Below are 27,781 nucleotides of genomic sequence, written 5' to 3'. Positions count from 1 at the left end.
GATTGCATCGAACCCCACATCGATGTCTTTGTGCCAAACATTATACTTTGCATAATACAGTGCAAGATATATATCAAGTCACTTGACACAGATTTTCCATCTCAACGGATGTGTTTTTCAAGTCAACTATTCAAATCAAGCTTCGACGCATTACCAATGACAATTCAGATTAACCAATAATTCATGCAGTATTTTATTACTATACCTTAATTTTAGTGGCAAGAGTCTCTGAGGCTTCCCTCTCTCTCCGCACATCCCCCATCTTTTTCTCCTTTTCACGCAAAAGCTTCTGTTTCTCATCTGCCACTAAGCTGTGGTCATCCAGAATGGCTTTCTTTTCTCTCTCCAGCTTTTCCTGTTGTTCCCTCCAGTAGTCAGGCTCATTTTTAATTCCTTCATCTTCTTCCCCATCTCCATCGTCTTCCTCTATATCCTCCTCTCCTTCTCCCCCCAGCCTCTTTCGATTCTTCTTCTTCCGCTTGCCTACACCCCGCTTTGCCAGTTGAGCTTTCAGCCGAGCTATCTCCTCCTGGAACTCTCTCAAAAGTGCGTCTTTTGGATCTTCATTTACACGTGGTTTATTCTTGATGTTCTTGGCACGATTCGCATATCGTAGAGTTGTAAGTGTCTCTTCACAATTATAGGAAGCAGGACCAATATTTGCCACCATAACGGTCTTGGCATTCCCTCCCAATGAGTCCTGAAGCAATCGAGTTAGTTTTGAATCTCTGTAGGGGATATGAGTGCTTTTACCATCAACAAGTGCCGATATTACATTGCCCAATGCTGAGAGAGAAAGGTTAATTTTTGTTGCTTCTTTTAACCGTTCTCCTTGAGCTCCAGTTTTAGCTTGTCGTTCACTTCCAGCAAGGTCTACTAAATTTAACTTTCCCACACGGATATGGTTCTCTCCATCAAGTCCAATTTCACTGCATTCAACTGTTATAACAAAGATAGCATGGGAACGAGAACTGTGTTCATTCATGTTTGTGGCACCAACGGACCGATTCTGATTACCAACATTCATAACATGTTCAATTTCTTTCACATTTTTTGTTACAAAAGAAGACAAGTCTTTGACGTATACGCCAGTGTCTGGCCTCTCTTTTAGCTCCAACCTTTTAGTTTGGTCTTTTGCAAGTAAATCCTTTATTTCCTCTTGGTAAATCTCCAGATATGATGCCCTAACCAAGTACTGCTGATTTTGTGATCGAGAGATGTGCGTGAATATGTGCTCAAAGGAATTTGGGATTACACCTCTCCTTTCAGGGTCTGTGCGAAGTCCCTCCATGGTGTATGTTTTCCCTGTTCCAGTCTGTCCATAAGCAAAAATTGTCCCATTAAAACCCAATAGAACAGATTCCACAAGAGGCCGAAAGGTCTCATCATATAATTCTACTTGTTTGGAATTGTAGTCATACACAGCATCAAATGTGAAAGTCTTGGGTAGTTCACTTGGACCTCCTCTGGGGTTTTTCACCAAAATTTGACCCAGTTTTGCATCGATATCAACAACTCTTCCATAGCCACCTGCAATTTCCTTCTCGTTCATTGGCCGACATCGCACCACCACCTTAACCGATTCAGAACTTTTTAACTTCGACATCGTGCGTTGTGATCAAATTCAAATGCTAAGAAATGCTCTTGCCAGTGAGAACCTGTAAAAGAGATTTGACACACATCAATCTCTGACTCAACTCAATTAGTCTACAAAACAAACTAATGGCAATGTGTCACATTGACAAAATCTAATGATATTCTTAAAAATCTTCATTAAGGTTGATCTATAGAAGGTTAAATGTAGAATGTCGTATCTAATATGAAGCGAGTTCTTGGTTATCATTGCCTAGCTACTAATTTGCCGATTGCAAGGTAGCTTTCTGAAGTTGATCCCTTTCCTAGCTAATATTTGCATTAAATATTTGGAAAATGCCCATGTTCAAAAATATATTGCTAATACAACATTTTTAAGTTACAACCTTTTAAGCATGATTTTGCCAACTGTAAAGCAAGAGATGAAATCAGTTTATTTTTCAATTTTTCCTCATACAATGGCATTCATGCTCTTCTGTTCAAGATCGCACTTCTTCATACATGGCTTTTTATTTTATTAACTCTAGGGATGTGGGCATTGGTGGCATCTATTGCCCATTCTTTGCTGTCCTTAACAAGGTGATGATGGGCCTTACTCTTGAACAACTACCGTCCATGTGTCGAGAAGGTTCACCAGGTTGATACCAGAGATGAGGGGTATTGATTATGAGGAGAGACTGAGCAGATTGGGTTTGTATTCGTTGGAATTTAGAAGGCTGAGGGGGGATCTTATAGAGACCTATAAGATAATGAAGGGGCTGGATAGGGTAGAGATGGAGAGATTCTTTCCACTTAGAAAGGAAACTAGAACTAGAGGGTACAGCCTCAAAATAAAGGGGGCTCAGTTTAGGACAGAGTTGAGGAGGAACTTCTTCTCTCAGAGGATGGTGAATCTCTGGAATTCTCTGCCCACTGAAGTGGTGGAGGCTACCTCGTTGAATATGTTTAAATCACGGATAGATGGATTCCTGATCGATAAGGGTATTAGGGGTTATAGGGATCAGGCGGGTAAGTGGAACTGATCCACTTCAGATCAGCCATGATCTTATTGAATGGCGGGGCAGACTCGAGGGGCTAGATGGCCTACTCCTGCTCCTATTTCTTATGTTCTTATGAATGTGCCTCCAATGTCATTAAGTAGGGTGGTTGAAGATTTTGACTTGGGACACAGGGATTAAGTAATACAGCTAGGATGTTGTCAGGGACCTTTGCTGTATCCAGTACACCCAACTGTTGCCTGGCTTTAGACTGGTGTCTAGGATGGTGGGGACATCAGGATAATGCCAAGAATCAGTCACTCTGCACTTTTGGTTGAACTTAGGTGCCTTGTCTTTCGCACTCATGCTGGATAATTGATAATAGGGATGTTCATGAAACCTCCTTTTTCTGTGAGCTGCTTAAGCAATATTCCATTTAGCTGTATGGCTTGGGGGCTGCCCAAAAATATCCATGCAGACGAGGTGTGGGCAGCTACATACTTATAAAAATTGCTCTCACATTCCAAACAAAAATTAGAAGGAACCTTGTGCTTAAGCAAATCGTGACGATGTGGATGGGTTGCAAAGTTTGCGCAGGTTGTGTAGTTGCAGAAATCCATGAATAGCAAGTTGCTCAGCGTGCATGGAGGCATGTCATGCTATGAGGTTACAGATTATAATGGTATACAATTTGCTACTGATGGCCCACAACAACTAAATGATACCCATTTTAGAGCTACTGAATACGTTCTTAATCGATCTCATTTATGCACAACAGTGTTGCCACACAAAACAATGCAAGATGCCCTCAGGGTGAAGACAGCTCATTGTTTTCACAATTACGTGTATTGACCCAGGACTGAATCATTTCTCAATATTGATAATGAGTTCCATCCAATAGGGTTACATCATAAAATATATTTACTTTCATTCTAGATAAATGTTAGCTAATGCACTTTAATTTTGTATTCACAATTTGATTCAGGCAGTAGAAATTCTGGCTAAATTTCAGTAAATGAGATTGCAATTTCACTACAGCATTCTATAGTAGCTGAAATAAATCTTAAATAAACTGATTACTTAAAGTTGCGCTTTCCCCCCATGGCTTGCAACATAGTCTGCACCCCTGGGATAATTTTAAACATATTACTCACTCCCAATCATCCATAATTCTATATATAATTCACTCCAGGTATTACTAAATCCACGAGTCTAAATTTCTAGCTGCATCTAAAATGTTTCCAAGTTTACCACAGCCTCACTCTCATGGGGGGAATTGGGGGGGGGGGGGGGGGGAATAAGAAATTTATATTTAAAATTAAGTCCACACTATGGTAACACAAAGAGCTGAGAATATGTCATGATCTATCATTTATATTTCTATTCTGAAATATTTTATTGCTTTAGAAGAAACTCGAGTGTATTAATCTATAGAGCAAGAATTTGATTTCTTAATACTTGATAAATGAAATGAAAGCCCAGCTCTTGCAAACAAACCACATGATCATGCGACAATATTGGGTTTTGATGTTCAGTAGTATCAAGATTTTCTTTATTCATTGAATCATAGAATCCCTACAGTGCATGAGGTCATTTGGCCCATTAAATCTGCACCGAACACAATCCCACCCAGGCCCTATCCGCATAACCCCATTTAATTACCCTGCTAGCCCCCTGACACTAAGGGGGAATTTAGCACGGCCAATCAATCTAACCCACACATCTCTATTGACAAGGAACAAATAGCTTTTACATACTGATTCACTGAAGAGGTTTATACTTTTAAATATAATAGATATATGCAAAAATCCTTTTTTCCTTTCCCAAGACAGATTTCTTCCTGCCCTGCAGGCAAAGGTCTATGTTAAAATTTGGTTCCAAAAAGCATGCCTGGAGATTTGAGGCTAGATATAAAGGAATGCGATCACAGCAGAGATTGAAAAAGTGTATCAGGAGAGTGAAACCCAGATAGAAAGTCACAGGAGCAGAGCAGGGATTTTAAAAACTGCAATGATTGGAGGCCGAACAAAAGCAGTTGGAGCCAAAATCTAAAAGTAACATCACAACCAAGACCAGAGGGGTGAGAAGCAGAGCCAAAGGGTTTTAAGGCAATTGCATAGGTTAAGGATCCTTACCTTTGGTATTTTTAACATCTGATTGATTTGTTCAAGAATCAGAGCCCAGATACAAAGGCTCCAAAAAGAGAGATTAAGCAACTTGTTCAGTGATTCGCCGCCAAGTGTTTTTTAATCTTTAATTATTACTGTTGTTAGTTGGTGTAATAAGCAGAGGCATCGCAGTCCTATGGAGTGCACATTCTGTTCCATGTGGGAACTCCAGGACCATTCCCGTGTCCTGGACAACCACAGGTGCAAGTGTTGTTATCAGTTGGAGGTGCTCAAGCTCTGAGTTTCACAGTTTGGGCAGCAGCTGACATCATTGCACTGAAGCTGCAAGACTCATTATTTGTGGATAACATGTTTCAGGTGGTGATCACCTGCAGCTGAAGAGAGTGCAAGAAGAGAGGAAATGGGTGATTGCCAGACCATTAATTAACTGCACTCTCGAATCACTATTTAGCTCTGAATATTGATGAAAGTAATTGTTCCTCTGCAGAGTATAGTTAAGCCAAGTCCACAGCACCATGGGTGGTTCAGCTGTCCTGGGGTTCAGGAGGAATACTGGAAACTGTATAGGGGATTCAATAGTTAGGGAAAGAATCAGGTGTTTCTGCAGCTGGAGATATGATTTCAGGATGGTATAGTGTAGCCCTGGTGCCAGGATCAAGCATGTCACTAAGTGACTGCAGAGCACAGAGAGAGGAGGGTGAACAGCAGACTGGTATCAACAACTGAAGATGAGGCCTTGCAGGCATGTGTTAGGGAGAAAGGAAGGAAACTAAAAAAAGCAGCATTTCAAGGATAGCCATCTTCAGATTGCTGTCACTATCACATGCTAATGGTTATATAGGATATCGCGAATGAATGTGTGGCTGATGGTGATGTAGGAGTGGGGGCTTTAGATTCCAGAGATATTGGGACTGGTTCAGGGAGAGATGTGACTTGTAAAGACTGGGAGGGTCGCACTTTAGTTGGGACCAATGTCTTTATGGAGCCGTTTGCTCGTGCCAATGGGGAGGACTGGAGAATAGCAAATGTTAAACCCTTGTTCTTAAAATAATGCAAGAATAAACCCAGCAACTACAAGCCAGTCAATTTAACCTCAGTGTAGGGAAGCTCTTAGAAATGTTCATCTCGGGCAAAAGTAACAGTTATTTGGAGAACAATTGACTAATTAAGGAAAGCGAGTTTGGATTTATTAAAGACAAATTGTATTTAACCAACTTGATTTAGAGTTTTTTGATGAAACAAATTGAAGCCCACAGAATGAATGGACAGTAGCCATATGGATACACAGTTGGCTGAGTGACAGGTAACAACAGTGGAAGATGCTTGTTTTTGGACTGCAAGCAGGTATACAGTGGGATTCCCCAGGGATCGGTACTCGGACCACTGCCTTTCTTGATAGACAGGTTGGTGGAAGGGGCAGACAAGTGCAAGTGAAATTTAATAGAGAAAAGTGTGAAGTGGAACAGTTTGGAAGGAAAAGTGCACAGAGGCAATATGAAGGTTACAATTCTAAAGAGCATTCTTTAGTGGGTATATGTGCATAAATGGTTGAACGTAGCATGGCAGGGGGAGAAAGTGGTTAAAATGGCAGATGGAATCCTGGGCTTTATAAACAGCGGCAGAACATAAAAAATAAGGAAGCTACGATGAGCTTTTATAAAATACTGGTTTCGCCTCAACTGGGGATTGTGTTTAATTCTGGACACTGCACTTCAAGGAAGGTACGAGGCTTCATAAAGGTTGCAGAAAAGACTTAAAGAACCAATATCATTATGAGCAAAAGTGCCTGAGAGTGTGGTGGTGACAGATTTAATTGTTGCTTTCAGAAGCAGCTGAACAAAAAAAAAATGGTACAGCTAAGAGTGGGCAAGTGGGACCATTTAAATGGCTCTTGCAGAGAGCTGGCATGGACTCAACAAGCCAGATGCATTCTATGATTCTATGAATCCTGCTGCCTCCCTGTGCCTCTTAATAAGTGAGTCCAGGGTTTTGGCGGTTTAGCAAACGAGTTAGGCAATGTAGCAATGACGAGGCTAGTCTTCAGCCATGCTACATGCACACTCTCTCATGCAGAAGTCACTGAAAATCAAGAAGAGGAACGCTTTTTTTTCTTGCCGAGACTAATAATCGGATCCTTGCAACGATGAAATAATTAACTCACAAGAGGCTGGGATCTGAACCTGGTACAATATTTTTCCAGTCTGCAAAGTTAGTTTCATATTGGATGCTGTATTCATAGATTGAGCTATTCTAACCTAAATTTTGATTTTAAAAGTTTCCCATTATTTTATTACTGTCCTTACTTGTATTCGCAATAACTGATTTTCAGAGCGGGTCAATACTGCTCATTAGTAAGGCAAAGGGGAGAGTAAGAAATGGAACCCACTGCCCTTCTTAACTCACAGTTCCACCCATTGAATCAATTCATAAACATCTAAATTTAAATTTTCCTGCTAGCAACCAAATACTCCAGAGCTATTCCAACACAACAAAGAGAACAAAGAACAATACAGCACAGGAACAGGCCCTTCAGCCCTCCAAGCCCGTGCCACTCCCTGGTCCAAACTAGACCATTCTTTTGTATCCCTCCATTCCCACTCCGTTCATCTGGCTATCTAGAAGTTAAATTGTGCCTCAAAGATTCTGCTACCATACTTGTGGGAATAAAACACATTTTTTATTGGATAGAGAAAGTTGAAGTAAACCTACAGCCACCATAATAAATATTACATTAAATTAAATAAAATCATAGAAAATGATTTTTGTTCACGTACCCATTGTACTGTACCAATGCAAGGGGAAGAGAAAAGTAATTTCAAAGTAGAATAAACGAGAAGCTGAACAAATTACAATATATAATACATCTGAGAACCTTGATTTCATCCTAATTACACTCTCGGGAATAAGAAAGGCCCCTTTGAGAGGGATAGGAATGAGAAAACGGAACGTAAATTCTCATACTGCATCCTACAGTTATGGTGCAAAGCAACTGGAGCCAATAGACCGAGTGAATTAGGGATACAAAAATATCAATATATCAGACAAACTCAATTTATAAGAGGCATTAGTTGCTCTCACAGAAGTCTGAGAAATACGAATGATTCCAGTAAAAGAAACGTTTGTGGATTCTGTGCCTTTACACTGTTGGTTGCTATGGAAACAGTTGTAATCAATGAGGGAATTTCTTGCACCGTTGTGTATTTATTTGCCTTACTGTACAAGCAAATATAATTTGCACTGTACAGGAGTGGAAATAAAAGTCCGATGTTATGAAATTACAAGGACAAAGTCATATTACAGAGAACTTTCAAAGGATTTCAAATTATAGAACTAAAAGTGTTAAATCAATTGAACAGACTGTGATAAACAGGACATTAGAATACCTTCACCCACGAGATTAATCAATTCTGCAGGACACAACAGGTTATCGATAGTATGAGTGAGTCTGACGTACAATAACAAACCATGTCCAATGCCAATGTAAAGTATCCGCTGATCGCGCTTTTAATTTCTGTTCATGCTAACTTTAAAAATTGCAATGTGGAGAACATAACCAATATTCTATACAGCCTTCAACTTGTGCTCAATGTAGGGATTTAAATATACTTCAGTACAAAGGTGGCAACAAAACTAAGTTTACTACGAGTTTCGCACCAGCATGATGTGAACTTTGCACCAACACTAAACTTCTGCAGGTGTTAAAGACTACTGACTCTGCAGCAAAACAAAATCCATTAACTCCAGTGTTTGGCTGATCCCAGTCTCAAAATTCCAGTTGTATTTCAATTTTAATGGGAATGCACCAGTCTCCAATAATATTAAACGGCCTACAGGAGAATATCTCAAAGAGCAAGGTATAAATCTGGCCTCACCCTGTGAAAACAGCTACAAGGATTCAACTAAGCCACGCTCGAGTTCATAGGGTGCATTTTTTTTAGTGCAGTGGAATCACCACATATATTCTCAGTCCTCTGGCTGATATTACTTCCCAAATCACTGAGATAACAATAGTACAATAGGAATAAACAGCATGTGTTGCAGTAAAATACAGGTTTACAGTTGAAGATCTTATTTTGGACTCACTGAAATGACCTTGTTTTCAGTGAAGTGTTAACTGGTTATTGTAGTAAAATGAAGTAATGTGGTAGAGTTATGCTTACCACAATGCAAACTGACTTTTACAATTAGTTTTAGGCAGCCATGTAGAAGAATCACCCAGAAAACCATGGGAAATCCTTTAAAGTAATTGAAATCTCAGTATGGTGGATTTAGATAAACCTGAACATGTCACAAAGTACATAAAATTGTCACAGCATAAAATATACTACAAAAATGAAGAGAAAGCACTTGACTGATAATTCAAGATCAGGTGTATAGAACATGCAAAACATGCCAGGGGTAAACCAGGATCACAGGAGTAATTGAGAGTAATAACCAGGGGAGGCAGCAATGGCCAGAAATTCGCTGAGCCTTACACCTTCCAACTTCTCTGCCAACACTATGCCCAGTCTTTGCTCTTTCTTCCCTCTGCCACCAGAAACAGAGAATTGTTGCAACACCCACGCCCATCACTCCTGGACAAGACATTCTCCCCGACATCCACTCTCCTCACTCCTGGGCAAGACATTCTTTCCAACACCCACCCTCCTCACTCCTGGGCAAGACATTCTCCCCGACACCCACCCTCCTCACTCCTGGGCAAGACATTCTCCCCGACACCCACCCTCCTCACTCCTGGACAAGACATTCTCCTGGACACCCACCCTCCTCACTCCTGGACAAGACATTCTCCCCGACACCCACCCTCCTCATTCCTGGACAAGACATTCCCCCCGACACCCACCCTCCTCACTCTTGGACAAGACATTCTCCCCGACACCCACCCTCCTCACTCCTGGGCAAGACATTCTCCCCGACACCCACCCTCCTCACTCCTGGGCAAGACATTCTCCCCGACACCCACCCTCCTCACTCCTGGGCAAGACATTCTCCCCGACACCCACCCTCCTCACTCCTGGGCAAGACATTCTCCCCGACACCCACCCTCCTCACTCCTGGACAAGACATTCTCCCCGACACCCACCCTCCTCACTCCTGGACAAGACATTCTCCCCGACACCCACCCTCCTCACTCCTGGACAAGACATACTCCTCAGCACCCACCCCCATCAGTCCTGGACAAGACATTCTCCCCGACACCAACCCTCCTCACTCCTGGCTGGACTCCCCTGCCCTGCCCCGGGGCCCTGCAGTGAGCTCCAGCCACTGCCCGCATTCACCTGAGCTCCCCCCCCCCACCCATCCCGCGGGTGCCTCTCCATCACCAGCGGCCTAGCAACGGCAAAACAAGGCGCCCGGCCGCTCCACAGACACAGCCGGCGGACGCCCACTCGGCAGCCGGGGCAGCGTCCCCGCCCTCCTCGGCCTCTCGGAGCACCCACACGGGCAGAGGGAGAGCGGCCCCGGGGGAGGAGGCGGATTGAAGCCTTTCTGCGGCTCTACCTGTTCCCTCAGCGGCGGTCAGCCATTAGCGCAGGAGAGTCGGCACCGGCGACACTGCCCCGGATGAGAAGGAAACCCCGGAGCTGGATTACAGAGGCGGAGCCGGATTCAGAGTGGGAGCCAAAACCCGGAGAGCGTTCGATCCGGAGCCGGAGCGCCTCAGGCTGCAATCAACACCATAGGACCTTGTCAAGTTGCCTCACTGTGGCAAAGGCTAACAGATGCCTTTTTCCATGGCACAGTGGTTAGCACTGCTGTCTCATAGCGCCAGGGATCCAGGTTCGATTCCTGGCTTGGGTCACCGTCTGTGCAGAGTCTGCACGTTTTCCCCATGTCTGCGTGGGTTTCCTCTGAGTTCTCCAGTTTCCTCCCACAGTCTGAAAGACGTGCTGGTTAGATGCATCGGCCGTGCTAAATTCTCTCTGTGTACCCGAACAGGTGCCAAAGTGTGGCGACTGGGGGATTTTCATAGTAACTTCGTTGGTGTTAATGAAGCCTACTTGTGACACTAATAAATAAACTTTAAACCATTTAAACTATAAACTGTGTTATCCCAGTGTCATTTAAAGAAAACTAACAAAAAACGCCCATGACATCTTTGTCATTTAATTTCCCTCAACCTCTAACCCATCCTTGCCCTTCCATTTGCTCCAACTTTCTCAACAGTGCAAAACCAATTACATGTCCACCTCTCTGCAGTTTCAAAGACTCAAGACATTAACTCTGTTTTTCTCTCCACAGATGCTGCCAGTCCTTGAGTTGCCCTTGAGAAAGTGGTGGTGAACTGCCTTCTCGAACCACTGCTGTCCCTGTGGAATAGATATACCTGATGTGGAGATGCCGGCGTTGGACTGGGGTAAACACGGTAAGAGTTTTAACAACACCAGGTTAAAGTCCAACAGGTTTATTTGGTAGCAAATAAACCAAATAAACCTGTTGAACTTTAACCTGGTGTTGTTAAAACTCTTACTGTGAATCGATATACCCGCAGTGCTGTTAAAACATAGATACTAGAAGCAGGAGTAGGCTATTTGGCCTTTTCCCCATTCATTTTGATCACAGCTGATCATCGAATTCAATATTCTGATCCCCCCCACTTTCCCCCATATCCCTTGATCCCTTTAGCCCCAAAGAGTTATAAATAATTTCTTCTTGAAATCAGACGTTTTGGCCTCAACTCCATTCCTTGGTCGTGAATTCCATACATTCACCATGCTCTGGGTGATGAAATTTCTCCTCACCTCAGTTCTAAAAAGTTACCCCTTATCCTCAAACTATGACTCCTAGTTCTGTACTCCCCCACTATTGGGAACATTCTTTCTGAATCTACCCTGTCTAATCCTGTTAGAATTTTATAAGTTTCTGTGAGACTCTCACTCTTCTAAACTTCAAATAAATATAATCCTAACCGAATTCTCTCCTCATCTGATAGACCTGCTATCAGCCTGGTAAACCTTTGCTGTGCTCCCTCTATAGCAAGGACATTCTTCCTCAGATAAGGACACCAAAACTGCACACAAATTCTCCAGATGTGGCCTCACCAACACCCTATACAATTGCAGCAAAACATCCCTATCTCTGTACTCAAATCCTCTCGCTATGAAAGCCAACATTTGCCTTCTTTACTGTCTGCATGCTTACTTTCAGTGACTGATGCACGAGGACTCCAGGGTCTTGTTGATTTTCCACCTCTCTCAATTTACACCCAGGTAAGGAGTTCCAGGATTTTGACCCAGTGATTGGAAAGTTATAAAGGAAAAGAGACTTTAGGTGTTTTTTTCCTCTCAAAGAGTAAAAAGCCGCTTTTAAATTGCAGCTTCTCTAAAAAGAAATAGAGATTGGCACAGGTGTGCTGGTTCCTTTGAGCGATTCATATGTCTCCAAACCTGCAGCTGGAGTGAAAAGGGCACATTTAGTTCGGGAAATCAGGGAGTAGATAAATGTCCTGAAATATCACAACTCAACAGCCATTCAGTTCAGAGAACAGAGAATAGATCCCGACAGTGCAGAAGAGGCCATTCGACTCTCTGACAGAGCATCTTACCCAGGCCCTCTTTCCCACCCTATCTCTGTAACCCCACACATTTACCATGGCTAATCCATCGAACCTTGGGACACTAAAGGGGCAATTTAACACAGCCAAACCACCTAACCTGCACATCTTTGGGCTGTGGGAGGAAACTAGAACACCCGGAGGAAACGTGCAAGTTAACGTGCAAACTCAATACAGACAGTTACCCAAGGCTGGAATTGAACTCAGGGCCCTGGCGCTGTGAGGCAGCTGTGTTCACCACTATGCCACCGTGCCATGCCACCATGAGAAAAGGTGCCCGGCAAGGTAAATCGAAGCAAGCAGTACAAATGGGTTCGAGAGGCAATTGGAAACATTTCTAGACAGAGTGGAATTCAGCAGTGCTTGAAGTGAAATGTTATGAAGGGATACTTTAACTCCATAAAATAATTTTGCTCCTTTTTGATTAATAGCCAGCATGTAAGCATCGATGCCTGCTTTTTTGTGTAGGTTTTCCTAGTCCAATTCCTTTAAACCAACCAAACCAGTGTAAATGAACAAGAAATTTGAAAAACACCAGTTACCTTGTGTGTGAATTGCATTTCCCTGATCTTTAGTGCTGGTAAAATGAGATCACCCTGGAAGATGCACTCCCAGGAAAAGATGGAGCACAGAGTCTATTTTTATTTCAGATTTCCTGCATCTGCAGTATTTTGCTTTTATATTAACAGAGTTTACACTGTTCGAGGAGGCTCTGCACATTAACTTTGTTTCCTTTTTTAGACACAAAGGCACTAATAGATATATTTTGTTTTAAAGTGTTTAAGTATTAAAAAGTAATTGACTAAGCAGCTGAAAAGTATTATAAAATAATTTACTAAGCAGCTGATTCGCGTTCAAAAATGAAACTATTAAACGGTTCTGTAAATCTTAAATGCACTTTCAGTGATATAAATGAGGTTACTCGTGGGAGGTGAACCAAATACCCTTCTTAAAAATCTTAGTTTTTTTGTGATAAACCAATTTTTAAATGCAAGACAAAATAAACAATTGCATTCCAATATGCTGCCTGGTTGAAGTGGTTTATAGTAGATTTTACTTTTGTGATCATGCAAGCAGACACTACGACAATGGATGAACAGACACCCCGTGACAATCGTCAGGTAGGAGTGTTCCCTTCCAGTAGGGGAACACTTCAGCAATCAAGGGCATTCGGCCCCCAATCCTTGGGTAAGTGTTCTCCAAGGTGGCCTTCAAGACACACGACAACACAGAATTGCTGAGCAGAAACTGATAGGCAAGTTCCGCACGAATGAGAATAGCTTCAACCGGGATCTTGGGTTCATGTCACACTACGTGTAACCCCCCCAACATTTGACCTGGGCTTGCAAAATCCTGCTAACTGTCCTGGCTTGAGACAATTCACACCTCTTTAACCTGTGATTATCCCTCTCTCCACTCATACTATCTTTACCTATAAAGACTTGATTACCTGAAAAGACTTGCATTCCAACCATTATCTTGCAATTGTGTCTTTGTCTATATATGCCCTGTTTGTGAAACCAACCTCTCCACTCACCTGATGAAGGAGCAGCGCTCCGAAAGCTTGTGATTCCAAATAAACCTCTTGGACTTTAACCTGGTATTGTGAGACTTCTTACTGTGCCTACCCCAGTCCAATGCCAGTATCTCCACATCGTGATTATACAAATTAGTTTAAGCACAAATATGAATGGTAACTTCACCAGAAAAAAACACAGCATAATTACAAGCACAACTTTCACCCAGGGCTTTTCAACGCCAGCAGCACTGTTGGCCTTTAAGTAAACATCAACATCTGCAAACAGTTGCTGCCTTCACTGGGAAACCCATTTTATAAAAGGTTCCATGTTCTAAATGTTAGGAACCCCGCTGATGTTCGATGCAAGGGTTTCCCAAAAACCAGAAGGATTACTTGGAATGCAGGTTCTTAATTGTTTACTTTGCAGTTTGGTATAATGTGAGGATAGATATGTAAACCAGTGAGGAAAGGCTCAGTCTTGTTGTAATAACTGAAGTAAAAGAATATTTATTAAATTGTAAATAATGCGCCACAAAACTAAGTGCATGTAACTACAAAGGCTACATGCACATGCTTGAATCAACCCCCATTCCATGTCTATCTACGTTCCGAAACTCTAGGAATGTCCCTTGTCCAAAAATAATTATCACATAAGGTTTAAAACCAAATTACTGCCAATGCTGGAATCTGAAACCAAAAGAGAAAATGCTAGAAAATCTCAGCAGGTCTGGCAGCATCTGTAAGGAGAGAAAAGAGCTGATGTTTCAAGTCCACATGACCCTTTGTCAAAGCTAAAAGGCATAGAAAGTGGAAGATATTTATACTGCAGGGTGAGGGAATGAAAGATGAGTCATAGCCACAAAAACAAGGGGAAAGGTTGCTAATGGCAGTCCATAGAGAGAATAGAAGGTGTGAATGGCCAAACGGCAGAGAAGCTGAAATCAGAGTGTAAGCTGTGACAGATGAAGATCTGGGGGTGAGGGAGGAGATGGGTGGGAGAGAGGTAAAATTGAGAGAAAGGGGAAGCAAAGGATGAGATAAAGGGAGGATAAAATAGGGTGAAAGAGTGCGGGGTGGGGGGAGAAAAATAAGGAAAGACAATAAAGAAATAAAAGATAGAGAACAGTTAAAAAATAATTGAAATGAAAACAAAGGGGTCGAGGTGGGGTAGAGCGAATCATCTGAAGTTGTTGAATTCGATGTTGAGACCGGAAGGCTGTAAAGTGCCGAGCCGGAAGATGGGATGCTGTTCCTCCAGTTTGCGTTGAGATTCACTGGAACATTGCAGCAAGCCAAGGACAGACATGTGGGCATGGGAGCAGGATCGTCATCTTCCCACATCTTCATCAGTCACAGCTTACCCTCTGATTTTAGCTTCTCTGCCGTTTGGCCATTCACACCTTCCATTCTCTCTATGGACTGCCATTAGCAGCCTTTCCCCTTGTTTTGTGGCTATGACTCATCTTTCATTCCCTTGATGTGGAGATGTCGGTGTTGGACTAGGGTGGGCACAGTAAGAAGTCTCACAACACCAGGCTAAAGTCCAACAGGTTTATTTGGCATCACGAGCTTTTGGAGCACTACTCCTTTATCAGGTGAGCTGCTCCTTTGGAGTGCTGCTCCTTCACTCACCTGATGAAGGAGCAATGCTCCGAAAGCTCTTGATACCAAATAAACCTGTTGGACTTTAGCCTGGTGTTGTGAGACTTCTTACCGTTTCATTCCCTCATCCTACAGTATAATTACCTCCCACTTTCTATGCTTTTTCGCTTTGATAAAAGGATCATGTGAACTTGAAATGTTAGCTCACATAAGGTTTAACTCTCTGAGCCAAATCCAGCAAATAATTACCACACACAAGTTATCTTTATTTTTGGAAGCCCTTCTTCTGATTCAGTAAAGATTCTCTGAGGTTTTAGCATCGGATCCTGCTTTTGGGAGAGCTTCTGTTTCTAGCTGGGCATAACTATGATCTTCAGTGCTCATCAGCTGTCTTTCTCCTGCAGTGGTGATGTGGAGATGCCGGCGTTGGACTGGGGTAAACACAGTCCACCTGACGAAGGAGCAGCACGCTCCGAAAGCTAGTGGCGTTTGCTACCAAATAAACCTGTTGGACTTTAACCTGGTGTTGTTAGACTTCTTACTGTGTTTCTCCTGCAGTGGTGATGTGGCGATGCCGGCGTTGGACTGGGGTAAACACAGTAAGAAGTTTAACAACACCAGGTTAAAGTCCAACAGGTTTATTTGGTAGCAAAAGCCACACAAGCTTTCGGAGCTCCAAGCCCCTTCTTCAGGTGAGTGGGAATTCTGTTCACAAACAGGGCATATAAAGACACAGACTCAATTCACATGAATAATGGTTGGAATGTGAATACTTACAACTAATCAAGTCTTTAAGATACAAACAACATGAGTGGAGAGAGCATCAAGACAGGCTAAAAAGATGTTTATTGTCTCCAGACAAGACAGCCAGTGAAACTCTGCAGGTCCTCAACCGGGATATTGGGTTCATGTCACACTATTTGTAACCCCCACAGCTTGCCTGGACCTGCAGAGTTTCACTGGCTGTCTTGTCTGGAGACAATACACATCTTTTTAGCCTGTCTTGATGCTCTCTCCACTCACGTTGTTTGTTTCTTAAAGACTTGATTAGTTGTAAGTATTCACATTCCAACCATTATTCATGTAAATTGAGTCTGTGTCTTTATATGCCCTGTTTGTGAACAGAATTCCCACTCACCTGAAGAAGGGGCTTGGAGCTCCGAAAGCTTGTGTGGCTTTTGCTACCAAATAAACCTGTTGGACTTTAACCTGGTGTTGTTAAACTTCTTACTGTGTTTCTCCTGCAGTGGAGATGCCGGCGTTGGACTGGGGTAAGCACAGTAAGAAGTCTCACAACACCAGGTTAAAGACCACCAGGTTTATTTGGTAGCAAATACCATAAGCTTTTGGAGCACAGCTCCTTCGTCATTGATTTGATTTCTGATTTGATTTCTGTGTCTGTTTGCACTGTTTGAGAACAGATATCCACTCCATCTGACGAAGGAGCTGTGCTCCGAAAGCTTATGGTATTTGCTACCAAATAAACCTGTTGGACTTTAACCTGGTGTTGTGAGACTTCTTACTGTGCTTTCTCCTGCAGTACAGAGCTAATCCTGCTACTGATATGCTGTTTATCCATTTGATCTCCTTCGACCTAAATAACTCACCCTAGAAGTCATTCAATTTTTTTCTTCATTCGTGGGACATGGGCATCGCTGGCTGGCCAGCATTTATTGCCCATCCGTAGTTGCCCGAGGGGCATGTAAGTGTGAAGTTCATTCTTATGTCTCCGCTTTGAACTCCTATCTTTTGTAGATTTAGCACATACAATTCTATACTACATTGTTCTCCACTTAAATACCTGTTACCCTGCTGCTAAGCTGATTTGCATATCAAAACTCCTCAAGGCAGCTGCATTCATATCAATTCCCATTCATCCAATTCTTTAAACTTAATTTTATCCAAGCTTCTTTAATCTTTATTTATCTGATTTTTAAATCTTTTTCTTTCAAGAATCTTGACACAAACAAAACTGAATTTTCTGATGAATGTAGCTTTAGGAAATTCATGTGATAATGTAGCCCAAATCCTAATCCTGTTACACGAAAAATCTTCAAACCTTCCGCTTTACGTTTCTTTTACTAAGTCTAAGTCTATATCACAATGATAGTGATTCACCAATAATAGACACCTTTCCATATGTAATTCTGAGAAATCTTATCAAGATTTTGATCACTTCAACTAGATTGCCACAAACTTCAGCTCAACTAAACCAATCTCTATTACCTATGGAGAACAGATTTTTGATTTCATTTCATTTAGTATTGTCACATGTATTAGTATACAGTGAAAAGTCTTGTTTCTTGCGTGCTATATAGACAAATAATACCGTAGAGAGAGAAGGAAAGGGGAGAGTGCAGAATGTAGTATTACGGTCATAGGTAGGATGTAGAGAAAGATCAACATAATACGAGGTAGTTCCATTCAAAAGTCTGATGGCAGCAAGGAAGAAGATGTTCTTGAGTCGGTTGGTATATCTCCACAGACTTTTGTATCTTTTTCCTGATGGAAGAAGGTGGAAGAGAGTATGTCCGGGATGCGTGGGGTCCATGATTATGCTGGCTGCTTTTCTGAGACATTGGGAAGTGTAGACAGAGTCAATGGATGGGAGGCTGGTTTGTTTGATGGACTGGGCTTCGTTCACGACCTTTTGCACTTTTTTGCAGTCTTGGGCAGAGCAGGAGCCATACCAAGCTGTGATACAACCAGAAAGTATGCTTTCTATGGTGCATCTATAAAAGTTGGTGAGAGTCATAGCGGACATGCCAAATTTCCTTAGGTTCCTGAGAAAGTAGAGGCATTGGTGGGCTTTCTTAAATATAGTGTCAGCACGGAGGGACCAGGACAGCTTGCTGGTGATCTGGACACCGAGAAACTTGAAGCTCTCGACCATTTCTACTTCGTCCCCATTGATGTAGACAGGGACATGTCCTCCATTATGCTTCCTGAAGTCGAAGAAGTTCCGGGAATATGCCATGAGTTAAATTGTCCAACAAAAATTTGTAGTCATATCTTTTGAACACCCCACTTTACAGACAACTAAATATGTTTTAAGTACAGTCACTGTTCGAATGTAGAGAAATACAGCAGCATGTTTGGACACAGCAAAGTCCCAAAACAGCAATGAGACAAGTGGAAAAATATATTGTTTATGATGTTCAGGGATACATCTTGACTCTGTCTGCACTTCCCATTGCCTCGGAAAAGCAGCCAGCATAATTAAGGACCCCACACACCCTGGACATACTCTCTTCCACCTTCTTCTGCTGGAAAGAAGATACAAAAATCTGAGGTCACGTACCAACCGACTCAAGAACAGCTTCTTCCCTGCTGTCGTCAGACTTTTGAATGGACCTACCTCATACCAAGTTGATCTTTCTCTACACCCTAGCCATGACTGTAATACTACATTCTGAGTGTGCTGTCATTGGGTGGTAGTTCCAGAGGAATCGAAACAGGAGGGTCGGGACTCATTGTGGTCTTCTCTTCTTTACAGTGCATGGTCCGGAGGATCATGGAGCCTGTCAAGCTGGCTATTCTACTTATTGGCATAGAGCAGTGGCAGAGACAGTGATGTGCTGTGGCATGTGGTCAGGACCAGGGCCCTGCAGAGGAGGGAGAGGCTGGGCCTGTCGCTGTTCCAGGAGCAGCACCACAGATGCTTAGGTACTGGCTGAGGGTATTCTGACATTGGTCATCTTACTTGCAGATGTTAGAGATGCAGTACCGTAGAAGGCTGCGTCTGTCCTGGGGGACGGTGGACCACGTCTGCCAGACCTGGTAAGAGCTGGCACCACATGGAATGAGAGGATGCCTACTGCTTGTGGTCCTTAAACTCAAAACCACTCTGAATTTCTATGCGAGTAGCTCATTCCAGGGCAGCATGTGCGGCCTGTGTGGCATCTCCAAGTCGACCACACACAAATGCATCTGGGAAGTTAAGGATGCCCTTTACGCAAGGGCTCACATGTATATCAACTTGGACTTGGACTGGGACCAGGAGAGCCAAGATGCAGGGCCATGGGCTTTGCCACCTTAGCAGGCTTGCCCTGGTAGCAAGGTTTGAATGACTGTACACATGTAGCCCTGCGTGCTCCAGGGTGACACGTGGCGCCATTCATGAACCACAAGTGATACTCGTCCCTCAATGTGCAGCTCGTCTGTGACCACACGGTGTACTTCATGCAAGTGTATGCCTGTTTCCCTGGGAGCATCCATGACAGCTACATGATGGAGGGGGATATGGGGGAGTTGGGGGGGTGTGGGGGTGGGCTTGCCAGAAGCAGCACCTTCTTACTTTGCCGCTGGTGTGGGAGGGATATACCACTGCCATTCTTACACTCCACAGGGATGAGGCACCGGGTGAGCATGGTGGTTCCCCCAAACTCGGTGATAAGAACAGATAAGGTGGAGGCTCTGTGGGTGAAAGCGAAACTTAATGCCAAACTTTCAAAACGAAATGGTAACGAATCTACACCTGTGTCCTTATTCACTCATACCCACTAAATGCCTATGGTTTCTTAATTTTCCTGACCTTCCCACTACATCTAGATGTAACCCCAGGATCAGCTGAGGCTGAGGCACTTAGGCCTGAGATGACCTTGGTGGGCATCCCCTGAGGAGCCGCGAACTTGAGGATCCAGGCCTGATCTCAGGCAGAACGGATGTTTGACTGCTTCCCTCCTCGGTGTCAGGGGCTGGAGGTGTGTCGCTCACAAGGTGTGGGGGGTAGATCAGCTGGAGATGCCCAGAGTTCCCTGGATGGAGAGGCCTGGGTTGTACTCCTGCCGATCCTCTTCCTTTTGGGTTCTCGGGGGCTCCTGTGCCCCTCCATGGGATGGAGGGGCAGCTGGAGTGAGATCCAGAAGCTCCGCTGTCCTCTGGCCCTGACACTCCTAGATTCTCACTAGTGCCCAAAAGTGCGAAAATCAGGCTTGTGGCATATTCAACTTTATAGACAGAGGCACAGAATTATAAAAGTAAAGAAGTTATGATGAACCTGATTTAGCCACAACTGGAATATTGTGTCCACTTCTGGACACCACACTTTTGGAAGGATGTGAAGGTATTCTAGAGAATGTAGAAAAGATGGTTTGAGAATTGCTTGAAGGATGAGGAACTTCAGTTATGTAGGTAGTTTGGAAAAGCTGGAGATGTTCTCCTCAGCGAAGGTTAAGAGGAGATTTGATAGCGGTGTTCAAAATCATGAGGGATCTGGACAGAGTATATAGAGAGGAACTGTTTCAATTGGCAAAAGGGATGAGAACCAGAGGACAATAATTTAAGCAAAAGGACCAAAGGTGACACAAGGAAACGTTTTTTCTGCAGCAAGTGGTTAGGATCTGGAATGCACTTCCTGAGAATGTGGTGGAGACAGATTCACTCATTGCTCTCAAAAGGGAATTGGACAATTAACTGAATATAAAAAAATGCAGGGCAACAAGGAAAAGGCGAGTGAATGGGACCTGTGAATTTGCTCTGGCAAAGAGCAACCACAGATAGGATGGGCTGAACGGCCTTCTTTTGTGCTGCAATCACTCCATGAATCTGAGACTATTTAACTCAATTGCCAACTGTTACAATCTGATTAGTCACCACGAACATTTAACAAAAACTCTGAACACCCATTGATTTAACCAATAGAACTATGCCACAAAATTTTACGTTTAAGAAAAACACAAACTTTATTGTATATAGAACAAATCAAACAAAGCAAATGTGTTCAAGTTAATGCTATATCTTATACTCTCATATACTCACATACATTATACTCTGCGCTTCTTCATTCCCCCAAGAATTCCCTCACATGTTGCAACATCTGAAAGGTTATCACTTCTATCGGAACCATTTGTACGTATGCCACAATCCTCTGGAATTTATTACTAGTTAGTATCAATTAATCTACTTCAATTCTCCTCAGTTTCAGCTATTCGCAAGCTAAAACTTCCATTTACCATCTCCTGACTGTGGATATCTTGATTCCTTGTCTGGTTATTTTCTCAACACTTCAAAGCTAACTTGGTTGCTTTCTCTTACCGCAAGACTCTGAGGACACTATAGACACTACTAGCTGACAGTTCGAATAATTCCTATTTCCCTATGAAGTTCAAACTGAAATTACACCCCTCATGCAGGAATGATTAAATTAGCCTTTTCTCTGCTAATAGTGCACGTCTAACTAACACCATGCACGCTATATTTTTATAATATATATATCCTCATGCCTAATTTCTAAAATTTAAAAAACTGGAAAATGATCTTTTAGAATGCCTATCCGTGACACTGAACAAAAAGGCTATTTGGCAGTTTTGAGGAAGCTTACCTTGTTACCACTGAAGAGACCCTAATGACCTCGCTGGGGGCTTCAGAGAGCAAATTCAAAGAAAACGATACAAACGCCATTTGCATTTCAGAACCAAGGCTGGCCGACCAGATTCTGCTAGTCTGCCAGCATAAAGAGCCCTACAACCTTCCTTTCAATTCTTAACGGCTGGGACATTTAACCATCTTGGGGACCCAGGCAAGGAATACACATCCTTTGTCAAAGGTGTTGTGGAGAGATAAGAGTCATGAGATATGAATCTTCTTCTGCTGGAAGCAGTATTATCGCCTTGTGGAGCTACAAAAGCTTACTCTGCCATTTTCTCATCTAACAAGCAGCAGCACAGAAAAAGGTCTATCCAGACTGAATAACTGACCCCATCTACACTGTTTCTGGACCATTCTCTGCAAAACTGATTTATTTCCGCTTGCCTGTCTCATTGCGGAAGTGATCTCTACTGAAAAAGCGAATGATCTAACATCAATTCAGCCTGCTGACCTCTGTGAAAGAATACACCAATGGACTGTGATTCTGGACTATCCTGAAACAATAATTATTTTCACTGTGGTCATTGCCCTGTAAATATTTTCCTTTCTCAATCCCTCTTTTATTGTTTGAGTGCACAAGGGGCTAAGTACTAAGTAGTGACCCCTTATGATTTGAGATTGTGCAAATAAACTAACCCTCTGAGTTCATCCTATCACGGGTTGCTGTGCGGTTATTAATAGAAATTGGATCACACTAAAATTGAGGGGTTGGGAAATGCACCACCGCTTACAAAAGGGGAAACAAATTAACGCACCTTTCTGTTTATGAAAAAGTGGTGGGAGGAGAAATCAGGGCTGTTTAAATTACCCCCCCCCACCTTGTCCATACCACAGCCACTTTAGCTATCTTTTATTAGTGAGCTGCAAACTGTATATACCAGGTCCAAGCTGCATGCAACTAAAACTCTCAGCTTGATACCCAGATAAATTAAAACCAGTGACTCTCCCTAAGTTCCACCCATCTCAATGATGAGACGATACACCTAAGCCAGGATTCTCTGGTCATTCACACTGGCGGGATTCTCTGGTTTTGTTGGCGGCACAGCCTCTGCCATGGGTTCCCCGACGGGGTGGGGTGGCTTCAATGCGAATTCCCATTGCCAGCAATAGGACCAGAGTATCCCACCATCAGCCAACATGATGCCTCCTCCCGCCACTGATAAAAATGCAGAGGGGAGGCCAGAGAATCTCGCTCATAGCCTTTATCCTGTAGAAATACAAATTAACTGCCTTTTAATTACAAAGCATGCCTTACATTTAGGAAACTGCATGAATAACACATCCTTTACTGGAATAACTGTGGAAGTCATGTATCCAATTCTTTAGTGATCAAACCTTTCTAGATGTTCATCTCTTAAATCAATGTGGCCCAAATTTTTTAAGTGTAATAAATTCCAAGTTTATTTAATTTGCACTTACGTGTGGATTATTACCAGTTTCAAATGAGGTTTTCTCCAATTTCAACCTCAAGCTTTAATTCCTAAAAAAAAAAGCAAGTTATATTTTAAAACACATGGACCACAAACTAAAGATTCGCAACACAACACAATCAGTTGGTGCTCCAGTGCCCTTCATGCTGTGGTAGAAATTAACCTTGTTGCGATATACAGAAAAGATGATGCAAAATAATGCAAACAGTGGGCTAAACTTGTCCACTCTCAGCAGGGAGCTGTACTCAAAAAACATGAATCAGAAATGGAACTATAACACCATGGTGTCAAGTTCCCATTCTGTGTCCCTCTCAATTGCAAATCCTTGTTGAGAGTACATGGCTATTACCTAACATCGCAAAATTAAATCAGGGTCGCTGTATCTTTCTGGCAGAGTAATTTAAATTTAATCTCTGGTCCAAGTAATGATTCCCAGCTGTCTTCAAAAGCAGCAAAAAACCTACAATGAAATTGGATAATTACCTATACAATGGCATAAAACTGCATGATGTAAATGCAAACCATTTAGAAAATCAGCACAGAATGCCAACATATCATTGTTACATAAAGATAGCCCACTGTGGTCCACTTTATTGGCAAGTGGGGTTAATTAATTTGTTTTTTCCCCCCCGCTCCTTAAGTGATATCTTTACACAATCATTGTGGTTTCTAGAACAACATTATAGTTTGAGCAATTACATGGAGACTTCTGAGTCATATTTTTGTGTTGTTATAATTTGTGCTCACTTTCCGTTGAAAGAAAATTGAACCTTCAGTCGAAATTGAAGGACTTGAAATTCCATAACTCTTGAGAAATGTTTGTTGGTTGGAAGCTAATGTACAACTGGATGAGAGAGACTGAAATCTCTCATTTCAAAAATGTTAAATTCATCATAAGCAGGGGCACTAAGTTACTTGACCGAATAAACCAGATGATTTTTCTTAAGCTCTTTAGCTCTGACAAGGGATCATCCAAGCTCGAAGCGTTAGTTCTATTCTCTCTCCACAGATGCTGTCAGACCTGCTGAGTTTCTCCAGCATTTTCTGTTTCTGTTTTATTTTTCTTAATACATGGGATCAGTGTTAGCTGGGGACTTGTTTGAGAGGTAAGACACTGTCATACATATCTAACCAAGTTAGCATGTTGCCATGGTAATGGGGCCACCTCACGGTGTCTCACCAATAAGGCTGTTTGCTGTGAATTGCATGCCATAAGATCACAAACCCATTCCTTTATTGTAACAAGTCTCACAACACCAGGTTAAATTCCAACACGTTTATTTGGAATTACGAGCTTTCAGAGCGCTGCTCTTTCATCATTTAACTTTGCTCCCTGACTTAACAGTGATTTAAAGAAAGAGTAAGAGGACAGAACTAGAAGCTCTAAAATATACATATGTATAAAATTATTATGGTGCATTTACGATTGCAATTTTCGAAAGAATAAATATTTTTTCAAATTATGAATGCATCCCATTATTCAGTGTATTTAAATAAAGGCATTCTGGAGCCCAGATTTCATATCTTTGGCCAGGGACAGACAGATCTTACTTATGACCTATGCAGCATGCCCAGAACAGCAATGGGATCTTTGGTTACAGGCGATAGCTGCTTTGTCTCCAACTGTATTTCTGGTGATTTCAATGGGAAGGAGCTGCCGCTTGAGTGAACAGCCTCCATCACTAAGTTGGCAATCACTTGCTGAATTCCTCCGTCTGCTCCACATGATTCAACCAAGCCCAGCTGTACAGATTTTGCCCATGAGGAACACACAGAGTTTGGCAGGAATGTCCACCCGTTGAAAGGAAAGCTGTCGCACCCTCTGTTCTCTGCATCTGAATTCCCGAATATATACATATATCAGTTCCTGGTGGATGAAGCTGTGTACAAGGAACAAATCCGTAGAAGTGGCTGGTTGCTGGGAATTGCATGCTATAAGATCACAAACCCATTCCTTTATGAGTGGCTTGATGACTTCATTACACAAAGCACAGACAGGAAAGATTACCCCGCAGTTGTTAAAAGGCGGGATTTGTCTCCAGCACAAACACCAAAAATACTCAGAAAATTGGAAACTGCGAGAAAACATTTAAAAAGTGGCAAATTAATGGCATGTACTGTAGAATGAAATATTAGATCCATTTGTTTTGGGCCTTTTCACTACTTTATTGGCATGCTCCTTTTATTCTTCTAATGTTTTTCCATGATCCTACTGTTGACCTTTCACCTGATCTAATGGTGTTCGATGAAGCAGTCAGCAGGCCATTCAGCCCAAACCTTCTTTGTTCATCCTCACCACCTTAAAAATGTTGACTGATTATCCAATGTTTTATGTTTTTAATTTCAGATTTCCAACATTTGCAAGACTTTTTTTCCTTTTACTTAATTCTGTTGCCACATTGGTCAATTCTCTCTTCTTCTATCCCAACCACATAAAAATGTTATATTATCATTCAGATTTCAGTTCTGAGGAAGTGTGGCATGGCAGTTGGAAAAGAAAAACAAAGCAAGGTGGCTGACCTCGCGCTTCCCACCCATTCCAGCATCAACGTAATTTATTTATTCTTTATTCGTGTCACAAGTAGGCTTATGTTAACACTGCAATTAAATTACTGTGAAAATCCCCAAGTCGCCACACTCCGGCGCCTGTTCAGGTACACTGAGGGAGAATTTAGCATGGCCAATGCACCTAACCAGCACGTCTTTCGGACTGTGGGAGGAAACCGGAGCCCCCAGAGGAAACCCACGCAGACACGGGGAGAATGTGCAGACTCCACACAGACAGTGACCCAAGCCGAACCCATGTCCCAGGCGCTGTGAGGCAGCAATGCTAACCATCATGCCACCATGCTGCCCTTTATGCCCCCCTAATCTTCCAGCCAGCAAAGATTTTGGTTGTCTGAAACTTGACGACCTCCAATTGACAGCAGGTCACAGAGCCCAGGAACACACCTAATCCTAGGAATGTCAAGAGAGGAGTGGTGGTATAATTGGAAGAAGCCACGGGAAGTCCACAAATGGTACTGTTGGGACAGAGAGGGAATAGATGTGGGCATCTTTACTTGTCTTCCAGCCCCTTTTCCTGAAGCATCTGTGGCTCATGAAGATCTGATCACTTAGTTATGAAAAAAAATTGAAAATAGAGACAAGTTGGTGAAGTTTTTCACTGATCAGGACAAACACAAGAATGCCAAATTTCAAACAATGACAATGATTTATACTACAGGAGAAAAGGGTACTGAGTGATTGGCAAGTCAACTCTGATTGGCCAGGGCATGTAAAAACTGTAGGCCCCACAAGCTCCTGGGTAATTCAAAAAGGTGCCTGACTTTTGTTTGCAGAAAAGGGTCCTTGTGTATGAACGTATATCACCTCTAGCAAGCATATATTGCATGCTGGAATGACTATCTTAAATTGGTTGCTTGTGTTGCTATCAGCACATTCAAGATTGTACAGCAAGTGCTGTCCAATGACAGAATAGATGTTTTGTTCTGAGTTTTGCAGGTACATGAGTTGAATATGACCGGTACTCTAACAACCAAAGGAACATGCTGTTTGATTCATTCAGCCAATTGTTGGGACATCCAGCCTATGTACCTTGCATCATACCAGCACTGAAATCCACGCACAATGTTGCAGAATTGCATGGTGGGCAGAACTTCCTTTTCAACCTGTTGTGATGGTTTGAAATTTGGCATTCTTGCAATATTCCAGATGCAAGATGAAACGTTTTGGCACCATGTCTCTCTTTTCAGCAGTAAGTAAAAACATCTTCAAGGGCCTCCTACCTCCTTCAAGACAGCATCCTCTTTGCTATTGCTGTCTTGCCAATTTCCCCATGCGTAAAGGTGACCTCCTCTATATGCTGGAGATTCAGCTAAGAGCCTGCCCTGCATCTCGAAATCAAAAAATGGGATGTGGCAGCAGACAGGTGGTTGGGTAGCCCAGCATTCTTTTCAGCTGAATTTATCTTCGGAAGTTTAGTCAAGTTAATCTTTAAGGTTTGGTTGACTTGGTATATGTTTCCAGCATTTTCTGTTTTATTTTAGATTTGCTGCTTTTGCATTTTTTCCTGTTTCACATTTAGCCTGTTTGGCTTTTACATAAAATTAATAACTGGTCTGGTCACCTCACTATAAGAAGGATGTGGAAGCACTGGAAAGAATGCAAAGGAGATTTACCAGGATGCTGCCTGGTTTGGAGGGTAGGTCTTATGAGGAAAGGTTGAGGGAGCTAGGGCTTTTCTCTTTAGAGCGGAGGAGGTTGAGAGGCGACTTAATAGAGGTTTATAAGATGATGAGGGGGATAGATAGAGTGGACGTTCAAAGACTATTTCCTCGGGTGGATGTAGCTGTTACTAGGGGGCATAACTATAAGGTTCGTGGTGGAAGATATCGGAGGGATGTACGAGGTAGGTTCTTTACTCAGAGAGTGGTTGGGGTGTGGAATGGACTGCCTGCTGTGATAGTGGAGTCGGACACTTTAGGAACTTTCAAGTGGTTATTGGATAGGCACATGGAGCACACTAGAATGATACGGAGTGGGATAGCTTGATCTTGGTTTCGGAAAAGGTTCGGCACAACATCGTGGGCCGAAGGGCCTGTACT

The 27,781-nt window shown here is 42.6% G+C and overlaps 1 protein-coding gene across 5 annotated transcripts in view; it reads right to left on the bottom strand.

The window, feature by feature from the left end:
- Window positions 1-10,262, bottom strand: part of kif3b (kinesin family member 3B) — a 33,327-nt gene extending 23,065 nt beyond the window's left edge. For 4 of the 5 annotated variants that reach the window (XR_013500305.1, XR_013500304.1, XM_078236625.1 and 1 more), the window contains exons 1-2: window positions 10,202-10,262; window positions 206-1,658 (exon numbers count right to left, since the gene is read on the bottom strand). Coding sequence is in view for 3 of the 5 variants with exons in the window: in XM_078236625.1 (XP_078092751.1) it covers window positions 206-1,606 (1,401 nt within the window). In the remaining 2 variants the exon portion in view is untranslated. Of the gene's footprint in view, window positions 1-205; window positions 1,659-4,705; window positions 4,927-10,201 lie in introns of those variants that run through there. The other variant, XM_078236626.1, reaches the window with a different exon arrangement.
- Between the last annotated feature and the right edge of the window lie 17,519 nt (window positions 10,263-27,781).

Source organism: Mustelus asterias, chromosome 20, assembly GCF_964213995.1.
Source record: "Mustelus asterias chromosome 20, sMusAst1.hap1.1, whole genome shotgun sequence".
Lineage (NCBI taxonomy): Eukaryota > Metazoa > Chordata > Chondrichthyes > Carcharhiniformes > Triakidae > Mustelus > Mustelus asterias.
This window is presented reverse-complemented; position numbering and strand designations above follow the sequence as displayed.